Source organism: Sphaeroforma arctica (assembly GCF_001186125.1).
Source record: "Sphaeroforma arctica JP610 unplaced genomic scaffold supercont1.1007, whole genome shotgun sequence".
Classification (NCBI taxonomy): Eukaryota; class Ichthyosporea; order Ichthyophonida; genus Sphaeroforma; species Sphaeroforma arctica.
Genome location: NW_014039551.1, coordinates 13,837 through 26,547, shown reverse-complemented (window position 1 = coordinate 26,547; position 12,711 = coordinate 13,837). Strand labels below are relative to the sequence as shown.

At 42.2% G+C, this 12,711-nt stretch overlaps 5 protein-coding genes across 5 annotated transcripts; 2 read left to right on the top strand and 3 right to left on the bottom strand.

The window, feature by feature from the left end:
- Nucleotides 1-2,106: 2,106 nt before the first annotated feature.
- On the bottom strand, nt 2,107-2,967 carry SARC_09646 (hypothetical protein; the record flags this gene model as incomplete). The annotated part of the gene is made up of 1 exon (XM_014296338.1): nt 2,107-2,967. The coding sequence occupies one exon, from the start codon at nt 2,965-2,967 to the stop codon at nt 2,107-2,109; it is 861 nt and encodes a 286-aa protein (XP_014151813.1).
- Nucleotides 2,968-3,062: 95 nt separating this feature from the next.
- Nucleotides 3,063-4,007, bottom strand: SARC_09645 (hypothetical protein; the record flags this gene model as incomplete). Its single annotated transcript, XM_014296337.1, has 1 exon — nt 3,063-4,007. One exon carries the CDS (start codon nt 4,005-4,007, stop codon nt 3,063-3,065), a length of 945 nt encoding a protein of 314 aa, XP_014151812.1.
- A 138-nt stretch (nt 4,008-4,145) lies between these two features.
- Nucleotides 4,146-4,461, bottom strand: SARC_09644 (hypothetical protein; the record flags this gene model as incomplete). The annotated part of the gene is made up of 1 exon (XM_014296336.1): nt 4,146-4,461. A coding segment is annotated over one exon (316 nt), but the record flags the coding sequence as incomplete, so codon positions are not given.
- A 2,482-nt stretch (nt 4,462-6,943) lies between these two features.
- SARC_09643 (hypothetical protein) lies at nt 6,944-10,266 on the top strand. The gene has a single exon (XM_014296335.1). It carries the CDS (start codon nt 7,076-7,078, stop codon nt 8,531-8,533), a length of 1,458 nt encoding a protein of 485 aa, XP_014151810.1. The 5' UTR covers nt 6,944-7,075; the 3' UTR covers nt 8,534-10,266.
- A 457-nt stretch (nt 10,267-10,723) lies between these two features.
- SARC_09642 (hypothetical protein) lies at nt 10,724-11,483 on the top strand. The gene has a single exon (XM_014296334.1). It carries the CDS (start codon nt 10,928-10,930, stop codon nt 11,300-11,302), a length of 375 nt encoding a protein of 124 aa, XP_014151809.1. The 5' UTR covers nt 10,724-10,927; the 3' UTR covers nt 11,303-11,483.
- Nucleotides 11,484-12,711: the final 1,228 nt, after the last annotated feature.

Here is a 12,711-nt window from a genome sequence, read left to right as displayed (position 1 = left end):
AATAAATAAACTAAATAATAATATATATATATATATATATATATATATATATATATATATATATATATATATGTATATATATATATATATACATATATATACATATATATATATATATATAATTATATATATATTCTGTGACTGTGGCTGTGGCTGTGGCTGTGTTCATACCAACGCCTAGGCATTTTCACAAATATTGTTATTCTATACATGCATGGCTGCATAGGTACTATTCAAGAGGAGGCTGTGCAGGAGATCTGGAAAAACGTGCAGAAACGCTTTCCTAAAGGGTTAGAGTACAATGATCTATGGCGCATGAAGAGCCGGGTAGTCTACGGCGAGGTAGGTTTTCGTTTGAGCATGAAGGCTGCGCAGTGGACACCCATTTTCAGTAAAGCACATACGTAGATAGAAGAATGCTTATAGAATTTGCATCCCTTTGTGTTTGAGGTATGTGCGCACATAGTCGTTCATTTTATGTCCGTACGTATATACATGAATATGTACCCATACAGAAGGTGTGGTTATCTAACAATTCTGTGTATCTCCTGTAGGTATGACATACGGACGATGTAACATTGTCGTACACGAGTGAGTATCATTATGTTTGTTGCCAAGTGCACATTTAGTTCACAGAGTGCCCTCTGTTTTTATAATTCATCGTCAGTCGGACGTGCCAGTGGTGTTAACGTTTGGCTGCATGATATTAGAAGGTTTGCACTATTGAGGGTAGTCTCGGGGTTATGTTTATATGCTTAACGCACTAGCTCAGTTTATCTCTCTAACTGTGTGTATTATTCCTTCGCTACACTGTCGTATAATGTATTGTTTCACTGCCTGTTCTTATTCAATTCCCTTGAAGTTGAACCCTCCAATCTATTCTTCCTCTTACAATTGCTCCTCTAGCTATTCGTATACTAATCTCTCAATGCCAAGCCCTCCAACCTATCCCTCACTTGTTAACCTAATGTTAAGGTCATTGTTTCTCTAGCTATTCGTATACCAATCTCTCAATGCCAAGCCCTCCAACCTATCCCTCACTTGTTAACTCGATGTTAAGGTCGTTGTTTCTCTAGCTATCCTACGTGATTTCCTCTTTGTTCCAATCCATTCCCATTCATAGCCTTCTAAACTATACAATTTTTTTTTAATTTCTTTGCAGACCCCAAATCTTTAATGTAGATCGCCGCGAGATCTACCGCCAACAGAATTGATTTTAAGAATGGGACCAAAAAGAAATCTATGACTCGGTATTCAAATGTTGTTTTTTTTAAATATAAATACGACGATACTCACAGCTGGGCAGCCTGGTTGTTATCGTTACGTTGAACAGTATATAAAATGAATATCTTCGGTTGCATGTGATACTACCAGCTGAATAGCTAGCATTGTTATTCCAATTGGAAACGATGTTTCTTGCTGGGATGGTTAGAATACATACTGTTGTGTATACGTTCTACATGGCACGGGTGTACGTAATGGTATGTACCCACATAGTGTAGTGGTGGGATGACAAGCCTATATAACATTGTGTGAAAGGAATGTTTATAGCTAAGAAATTTGATCTTTATACGGTTGATGTATACAACCTGTGTATTGTTGAGGAGATGTCGTCCGTTTATCGTTGTAGTTTGCACAATGCTGTATAATCGATGTGTATTTGGTGGTACGCTGACAGCTGCTGTCATTCAAATCGCGAGGATGGTATTAAATAGTCCACTCTTCTTTTAAAAATAAAACCACTGATGCATCCGGTGCACTGTTTGGATATCCATTTTAGCCTCGCAATCGATTTTGATGGAGTGCTTTGCCGCACTGAAATATGTACACAGGTAAGAAAAATGCAGTTATGTGCGAACTCCTGTACAGATCCACCTCGATCCTTTTGTTGTAAACACTATTTTTTGGCCAACCCTAGGGTTTTAAACCCGCCACTATAAGGACAAGTTCAAAGTTTGTTTAATTGATTTACAAAATCAGCAACACTTGCGGATGTGTACTTATACTTGCGAGTGGGTTATTTAAATTTAAAATGCTACTCCTTAAATAGTAGCTGGGGTTCTATACCCATGATCCATATCCGGAACATCATTGCCGATTTCTAGTTCACTTCGCGAGTTCTATCATCAGATGTTCTGTAGTCATCGTAGGCACGGCCTCGGCGGGATTGGTCTTGTTGAGTATATGCGTCGCCAGTTGGTAGTACTTGCTATAGCAATTCTCACAGAAGATACCCAAAGCACCACACGCTTGACACTGTAGGTCAACATCCATGGAAAACTGTATCATAGCCTTCTGCACCTCTACGTGCACATTGACACTGAATGCCCTCTCCCGGTTCTCTGCATCAGCACAGTACATCCACAGCGCCGCACACGCTCTGAACTGTATATCGCGGGGTGTGCTATACCGTTGCATAGCAACCTGTACATCCAGGTGCAAATTGGCTTCCCCGGCTCGATGGGTGCTCTCCAGGTTCAGGCACAACTTGGCCAGAGCCCCACACGCGCTGTACACTACGTTTCTATCGGTAATGTGGTGTCTCAAGGCCTGTTGTATACTTAGATGCGTATCACTCTGTCCCGCTTTAACCCGGTTTGCATCCTCCAGACAGTAGTGCCCCAATGCACACAGTGCCTCTACCTGCAGGTCAGCATCGTGGGCGTGCTCGCTCATAGCGCTCTGAATCTCTTGGTGCAGTTCCGCTTGTCCGCAGGCAGCCACGTTCCGGTTTTTACCGGTATTGAGTGTGTGGGTCTCCTCCTGAGCGCTATGGGTACTACAACCGTCCATATAGTTCTGCAAGGCCCAGCACGCCTCGTACATGACACTACACTCCATACTGAACTCCTGCATGGCTTTCTGAACGTCCAGGTGTATACTGCACGCGTGCCCACACTCTCTGGTGGCGTCATTATCCACCATCAGATTACCCAACACGCTACAGGCATACTCCTGGATCTCCATAACATGCATGCACTGCTGCATACAGGACTGTACCAGTGTAATGGTGTCGCTCGACACTTGTTGCACACTGCTGCAGTTGCTTTCCGTGTAGCCTTTCAGGGCCAATAGCCCAGCCTCAATGAGATCTCTCTCATCGCGAACATCATCAGCGCGTTTATCACATCTGAGTGTAAACCCCGTTTACCAGCCGCGGTTCGGTTCGCGGCGTTAGTTAACGCACACGCCAAGACCATACACGCGCCATACTGCACTACGAGATCGTCTGTGTAAGTACACATGGCCCTTTGAATTTCAATAAATAGACCGGATTCTCCTAACATTTGCAACTGTTGCTGAGAAGCATTGGCACATGCATTCTGCAACATCCACAATCCCTCCTGCTGAACGGTGACTTTATCGAAAGTTCTGAGTGCATGCTGGACATCCACGAGTGCACATATGTCCTCAAAGACATGTTTACTCTCCGCATCGCTTCCTTGCATACAAAGAGTGCCCAGAGCACGCATAGCACTGGCTTGCACTTCAGCGTTACTTGTGTGTGCCTGCATAGTCTGCTGTATACTTCTATGTATTGTACCTTCTCGTGTATTAGCAGCTCCTACTGCCATCATCGCTCTATTCTCTTCCTCGAGCATATAGCACTCCATGGCGCCACAGACGCTCAGCTGTATCTCGACATCCTCTCGAAATGAGTCCATTATCGCCTGTAGTTCATTGTGTGCCTTGATGGAACCTGCATGCATCCGGTTGGTCGGATCCAGACAGATATTACACGTTGCTAAGCAACGCTTGTGTTGTAGCTCCTTCTCGTTCGGAAACTTTTGCATTAGCATCTGTAGATCGTCGTGAAAAAGTGCCCTACACGCTCTGGCTCTATTGCTTTCTATGCGACAGTATAGTTTAATCGCCTCACACCCACTCTCTTGAATCTGCACATCCTCCGCAAAGGTGTGCATTAGCTTCTGGATAGCCTCGATGCTGTCCAGCTCCTTATATCCCTCGAAGTTGAGCCGTTTGTGTGGGAAGTCAGGATGTTTCATAATAACTTTTAGTAGATGCCTCCCCTCTTTATGAGGTACTCGGTAACCTCTGTATTTGTGTTCTTATGCTTGCGATTCACTCGTGTACAGAATCGGATATCTGCAAGATTGAATGTAGGCACAGGTGGCAGTGTAGTGTGCGCTAGGTAGTTTAAGGGTATGCGGAATAATGTACTATTAGTGATATCGCTGGTGCATATGGCCCAGTTGGCACTTTGAGACAACACACGAACGTGCGTGCCTTCGGGTATGTTGTCATGTTCGTAGATAGTTCTCATAATATACATGTCTGCCATGCTCTCCAACGGATGTTGTTTGAACGGTGATGTATAAATTTTCGGTATAACGTTGTATCTACAACTTGATAACGTTGTATCTACAACTTGATTGTGTGCTAAAAAGTAATTGTGTTCGAGATTATATATACTATGCGAATCGTGTACATATCTAATTGCTAATATGCTTCGTTCGCGTATATTTTCATATTTACATTACATACACGAGTTTTGAAGCTACTAAATTTAGAGCCGTAAGCCTGTATTTACCTCTCTACTCTCGAGTCTCGAACTCTCGACCGTCGACCACGCACAGCGGCACAGATCAGTTTCTTTTTTAAAATACGCCCATTCAGATGATGGATGATTGTGTAGAAAGATCGATCCAGATTCTACGGCTTTAATTCAAATAATATTTATGTATTTATAGTTGTCACAGACGTCACACGGTCACAGTCTGTCACTGCGAGTTAGTGTGAGACTGTGAGTCAGAGAGTCTACACACTTTTATTTTATTTAAAAAAATTACAAAACGTTACAACATCCAACTGTAAATGCCGACAGTCCGACAGTCTTTCAGTCCAACATCCATGACTGTTCGAGAAAAGAAAAAAAGCGAAATTCCCATTGATTCGAGAATTTTTAGCCAATAAATTTACAAGTTTCACAATTCGTGGATTCTGGTGGAAGCACAATAGCACACGCAAGGCCGCAACTCTAAAGGCGCAAGGCTCAAAGTCTCAGAAGAAAGATGTGAATTACTTCCCCCAAATACTTATAAAATACTACCGTACAATTAAGTTCCGTGTACAGAGCTCCATAAAGATGTCCATTTGGTTGCAGCTTGAAGCCATTATTAGAACAACAAACCTGTCCGACTAGATCACCGCTCCCCTGTGGTGTCAGCCAATCTGGTTATTTTTCTATGCCATCAAATACTGACCATAACACATTATGTTATTAAAATGAAGAGGAGGAAAGACATCTTATATGGTTATAAATATCATTGAATTTTCTGATGATGTATCGTATGTGGGCAATATCATCATGTTGAATTCTGTGTATGTCGAGCCAGCAAGCTGAAGTAAGACATTTGACTTAATTGCAGGCAATATACCACCTTCATATTGTCGTCTGTATATGCCTCATACTGATGATGCAAGTACACTAGCTTACATAGCATTATTTGCCAGCTAAATGGGTTTGTGATTATATTCATCTGGGGAAACTGAAACAGTACATACAGTAATCCTCTGGAGTATAGTACAAGAAGTATAGGCAATATTTTGGGAGTTTTGAATGGTACAAAAGTAAACTGGAAGAGTTGAAATTATATATATTATTAATAGATATCACTTGTTTCGACTCATTGTAATTCGAGTGTTTCGAAACCACGTCATTAATGATTATAAATAGCCATAAATTGTTTAATTTAGGATTTTAGAAGGCTATGGTAAAAATTAAAAATATTTATAGCTGAATGCGCGCCATCTGAACTTGAAAACCTGAAGCCCTGAAGCCTGAAGCCGAAGGTTGAACTTTCTGTAAATACTTCCTTTGAAGTTCTGAAGTTAACTCGGGCAAAAAGTGGAATGTAGGATTTGTTCACTTTGTTCAACACACCTCTTTTCAATTCGGGCCATTTCCCATATTTTAGTGTTTGTATAATAATAAAATTTAAACCCCTGTCAGTTTCCATTGGTACATTTTGCATGCTTTTTTGTTTTCGTTTATTTTTTTAACAAAATGTAAAGAATACAAAAAAATATTCAGTGTTGATAAAAATACAGAAGTAACTCTAATGAAACACAGCTATTTTACTATGAAAATACACAACAATAAGCTGGGCTGGTTTAAGACAGCATTTTCCACATGACATGTTAAGACCGTCGGAAACTACTTCATTATGACGACATGTCTTGACGTCGTCTTTAATTACAGTCAGAAGCGCGGTATACGTCATGATATTCTCTTATGAAGACATATCGAGACGGGTCGGAAACTAGTTTGCTAAATAAACGTCTGTCGTATACCACCAGGCCAGACAATAAGTAAATATGTATTTTTGTTTTGAAAAAGCCAATAAATGAGCTATGACACTCTCGACCACTCCGACTCCTATTAAAAAATATATATATATAAAGCAGTAGCAAGAGGACAGAACAATTGAAACATTGGTACGGGTGGACCGTCTATTTATTTCTTAAAACAAAAAGCATCTTTTATCTTTTTAGGGTTTAAAAAGTTTACCGTCATCATTCTGAGCACCATCCGTGATCAGAGACTCAGAGTTCAAAGTTTAGACCTGACAGCTGACGGCCTGGCCCCTACTCACTCTCTAGTCACTACTGTAGTCATTGCAGTCCGTACAGTGAGTGCAGAGTGGCAGAGTGCCGACAGAAGTTAGCAGAACTGCAGGAGTGAAGCTGTAAAAAAATATTGAGGAAGTGTAGTCAGTTGTAGATTGCAGTAAATAGAGTGCATTGAATTTACATAGAAGACGACAGACGTGGATGAGCATTTTTCTTATTTTATCGCGGTTTTTTGTTTTTTGTATTGTTTTGCTTATGTAAAACAAAATACAAAACTTCAACAAAAAAAATGTGCTTGAAATTGCGCAAACAGACGTACCTATTTACATGTTACCAAATATGAAATAACCTCAAGTACAGACTTCGGATATCCATTCTCGCGCACAATGCACACGTATATCGGGACAGTTTAAATCTATATAATACACATATTGGTATTTATTGTAAATATAGTTATAGGCTGGATTATTACATAGAGATTATGGGCACTGGAGTATACGAAGACGATGGAGAGAGCAAATTGCGGGTGAACGAAGAGGTGCAATCGGGTGACAGCAGTGGCTCTGAATGTACGGAAGTTACCTGTGTCGTACCTTCGAGCTGTATTTATATACATAGAGTACGGGTTCTGCGTATATGCGTAGTTGCGGTTCTAGTTTACTGCTTGATAACGAGGAAAGGGAATTATGGTCTATTCGACACAAGTAGTATAGCCATAGATACTCTCAAGCCCTCTTTAGACTCGCAATCGCATACAGGGTCAGCTAGTGCGGATCCATTAGTGCAAGCAAATATCTTCTTTCAGTCTTCGTATACCTATACGAAAGAGAGTATCACACCGGATGTGATACTGTATAACCAGGGCTATAACTTAGTTCTGGCCAGAAACGGCTCAGTCGTGCGCACACAGTCGTTCATACCAGCTAGCGTGACGACCTTGAAGAATGTCGCGCACATACCCTTGTCATTGTACTTACACTGTGTGCGTGTGGTGAAGCGATTGGACAACTTGAGACAGTTCCCACACAGCACTGGTACGGATGGTGCTGAGCACCCAACGGGTGCTGACTCATCAGAAATAAGTGGGAGCTCGCATATGATAGAAAGTAGGGATGCTACACAACATACAGACGATAAGAGTATGAATACACAAGGGGACGGTAGTCTAATGGGCCGCAATGCTGAGGATAGCCTGAAAAGTATAGAGGACCAAGAGTCTGGTGCAGTATATGAGCACAGTTTACGTATCCTTACAAGCGAAGAAAGGCAGTTCTTACTGGACTTCAGGGATGTGTTGCATGGCGTTGATTTGGAGTCGCCATCTCACGCAACTGTTATTAATAGCACACAGAAGGAGAGGCAGATGCAAATTATGGAGATGTCGCGTGCGTTTCTTGAACAGTTGTTGGCTGCCGATAAGTGGGGCTCTGCCGAGTTCTTCACACTCGAGACTATACATACATACACGGAAAGTGTAAAAGAAATGCTTCGTACTAATACCTTCGAGGCTGCTGGTGATCTTATCAATGATCTGCACGGCGTGTTAAGTAGTTGGGTGGGGTTGGATACCAATAGCACGTGCGTAGACGACCCAAGGTGTATCACCCAGAGTGAGATACGCAACGATGTGCATGTTCTGGTGTATGGGAACCACATGGCCAAGAAAGGATCCCTTCTGGCTGTATATTTCACTGAGTTGCTGAAAGCACCCAATAAGAACGGAGATTTCGAGTGCTTCGGCGCTAGATTTGTGAGTGATACGAACATGAAGGGGCTGCCAGATCGGCCTAAAGACGGGGTATTGAATAACTTCGCTACACATCATGCGGATGCAAGCCTAGGTGATGCGTTTGGGTTCAATATGCACAGAGATATACTCGAAGAAGGTGCGATTGCCGCGACGAGAGATTTGGACTGGGGTGGTATAATTGGCGATTGAATGTATTGCGGAGCGATATCCAGATACAAATCTAGCGAGTAATTAGTCTCTTCGAATACAATAGTTCATGCTGTGATCGGCTTATAGTCGAGGTTTACGAATCATTTCGCCATACATCATGCGGGTGCATTCCTGAGCGACGCGTTTGGGTTCAATTCGCACAGAGATATAATCGTGGAAGATGCGGCTGCTGCTACGAGTGAGTTGTATTGGGGTGATTCAAATGGGGATTGAGCGTGACTTGCTACGATTTAAGGAGCCAAATCCAGCGATCATCCGGCAAGTCAAACATCAATTACTATGAATTATGGTGTTTGACTGCCCAGGAGCCGCAACGGAGTACACTATGAAGGTAAGCTACTGAGAGCGAGTGCTGTAGTTGCCGTACAGATGTTGCATTGGGATGACACGACGGGCATTGATATGACTGAATTGGTATATTGTATGCCGTGGTTAAACCACGTGGGGACGAGCATCGTTAACGGCTAGCCACGTGTTCAGCGAATCTTCGAGAGAGTCGGGTCATCATCACAACTTTTCTTACGTCGGCAGCATAGTTCACAACACGTGGCGCGTATGCAGGGTATATCTCTGTCAGCAGTATACGCCCTCCGGAAACGATACTCTCAGATTTTTAAGGCACATTCAACAGGACTACACCACACCCTTTTTAAGTACACAGGCAATCGCTGATATTTCCTTGTCTGGAACTCCCGCCAAATAAGCCTTGGGCTACAACAGCCGCGAACTTCGGTTGGATAGTACAATAGTTCTACACTTAATCCATAGTTGCTGTATGCGTTGTTTGGCACAATGCCAAGCAAACACATACGCCAAATAGGCGCATGGTAGTTTTGATATGTGTGTGTCAGCAGTGCCATGGGACCAGCACCACAATGCTTCCAACGGTTGATCTGCTGTGCATTTGGACTCGTAGTATTAGACCTAAAGCCCACTTCAATGGTATGATAGGAGATGGTACTATAGATATGATTGGAGATGGTGCTATAAATAGAGGGCACACCTGAAAAATCATGGTCTGTAGTAGTATGTACTAAAACTAAGCACACTACCCCGCGGTTACGATATGAGTTAGAGACTACATCACTGCCCACAGAATGCAGAATTCGAGACTGTGCTCTAAAGAAGAGTCGTCAAGGAGTCCGTCAGCGCGGGTTTATAAATTCAAAGCTATAACATTGACTATGGTTACCACAGAGTGTGCATCTAAACATGTTATTGCACTACCCCATGATTTGCATAAAGGTAAAAGGGCTCCAAATACTTGATCTACAAACATAGTGACCGATCCGAAATGTGCAATTGACTACACCGCGGAAAGGTTGCATCTTGAAACTTCAGTTTTTATTAATTGCGGAATGTACAATACTGATTGTGAGTGGCTTCAATTGACAGAATATATATATACGGACTATTCACCAATGGTGCGTTTTGCGCCCACAGCTCGCACGGAGTTGGTGATTTGTTATTCATGCGCCGTAAGATTGGTTATGCCACGCGTGATGTATTTGTGTGACCATACACAATTGTATATTGCATACACACACGTGTGCAAATCCTGGCACCACTCAACATAGAACATGCGCGTGTAATGGTAGAGAAGCAGTTCGGCAAAATAGGAATTTGGAATGCATATGCTGTTGGTATGTGCGAGACTCAGACTCGCCTACTAATACGCGATAGATAATTTCGATAAATATTTATGACACCCACACAGTCATGACTCACGCATTGTTGACGCCATGCTTTGATGTTTATTTTATAGGATGCATTGGGGAGTTACTATAGGACACAAGTTGGTATAAGAAAAAATGGGTATGGAATACGGTTTACTGTGAATATTGAAACAGTATCTTCATGGTGACAGTGTATTCAATGGTTAGAAACGCTGTCTCCATTTGCGGTGTCCTTGCGTATACATATATCGAACAGTTGCTTCACACGGCACTATTAATAAGCTGAGATTACATGAAGAAATTTGAAGATCAAATTAGTGGAGTATGTGCAGCTAGACCAATAGCTGTAGCCAGCATTTATAGTGCGATTGAAGAATTCTAGGGTATACATTATTAGCCATACCTGCATACTAGCCCACCTGTTTACATCAGCATTTGCACTCAGTCTACAAAACCAAATAAACTTGTCAACACGCTACATTCGCAGCGTCAATCGCTCGTTTATTTCATCAGGTTCATTTTTCTTTAGAGTATTTTTTTGTAATCTTTCAGTCTGATCAATTCGGAAGGAGTGGCCCTGTACTAGTCTTGGTGCTTCGCTCATGTATATGTATAACCGACTACCCACTGGGTGATATTACATGACGGTTTCTCCCCGGCTTTTTAAACCCATATGTATGCAAGCATTTAAGTCCACATGCTATGCAGGCATTTAACTCCACATGCATATTCATTCTATGCAGAAAATATACGCATACGTCTGCGCAAGCTTCCCAGCAACTGGTGTGCGTGTAATTGCGTCGTGCCCGACCATGCATACGCACTGCCAGAACCATCCAGTGGCTATATCACGGATACAGTCCATAGTCTGGGCGTACACACGTCATTGGTCGCATTTCACACAGATACGGCACGCGAGTATGAGTCCACGTTTGCCAAGCGCAGCATCTACCGCTGGTGTTGTTCTGCATCATCGCCGATGTCGGGCATTGACAGTAACTATCACGTAGTCGCACATTCGACAGCTGTATCTCTTGGACTATTCATGTACGGATATACTTGTGCCATTTAATAGCCTGGAATGGTTGAATTTGTTTGGGCGTGCACAACAGGTCCTCTCCGCGTGCTCAGCATATGCTGTCCAACCATGTGTCATGCATATGCTTCCTCTATAGAGCCGTTTATGGACTATAGGGTAAGGGCGCCGCAGATGCGCGTCAGTGCGTGTGATTCAGGATGTATGGACATAGTAGGTTCGGTCTCTCAAACTATAGGCAGTGTGGTTCAGGATATATGGACGTAGTAAGTTCGGTCTCTCAAACTATAGAGAGTGTGGTTCAGGATATATGGACGTAGTAAGTCCGGTCTCTCAAATTACAGGCAGTGTGGTTCAGGATATATGGACGTAGTAAGTTCGGTCTCTCTCAAACTATAGGGAGTGAATGAGGCGTATCTCACAAGCATGGAGGCGGACCTCATATTGTATACTGCGTAGTTTGTATCATCCATCTATTAGTTGATGCTTGCGGGAGTGAATGAGGGCTCATTCGCAAGTGTGTTATAACCCACACAGTCTGAACGCATCTCCATACGGGACGTACGGAAATGAACTGATCCGTATCTGTAGCTTGCGCAGATTGCACTTGAGAAGTGTGGGTGTTCTCTCGAGAGTCTGTCTCCAAGATCCGTGCAGACAAACGCCTTCGGATTGACATGTTCCGTGGGGTTCACCAGATACATTATTCGTTTATGACAAGTGGAACGATCCGGTGCCTTCGACGATAGCTGTCTGGAGTTTATGAGCCAAGATCTCCTCACTGGTGTAGTCTACAGATGAACGACAATACAATTGTTGCGATCAGGAAAAAACAATGAAAGCAGAAAGAGTTTAAGTGAAAAGATACCCCCATACGAAAACACAAGACCAACCCAAAAGTATATTGGGTAACAAAATCCAGTACTCTAAAACCCAAAACAGATATACATAGAATATACATACCAACCCAAAAGTATACAGGGTAACAAGATTTAAAACTCTATACCCCAAAACAGATAAATGTAGAATAAACATAGTGTTTGATCCCGTGAGAGGCTTGCACATTCACAGTGGCAAAATAACTATTATAACTAACACATAATTAAAGTACGTCTCGGCCTTTAATGTGGTATTTGATTTAACTTCATGATGGTAAATGCATGTAATATCCGTACTTGCTTACATATCCGTGTCTGTACACGACTAACAAACATATACCAACTACCAATATCACACAAAATACTCTATGGAATAGTCGTGGGCCTCGCAAAATGTACTTTCATTTCACATTTCCAATAATTTCGACTATACGTAATAGCTAATGGTGCCGAATAGAAGCAAAATCCAGTACATGTTGAGCATACTAAACAGAGGACAAAGTGTATATATATATATATATATATCTATATATATATATATATATATATATCTGTATTATGTATATG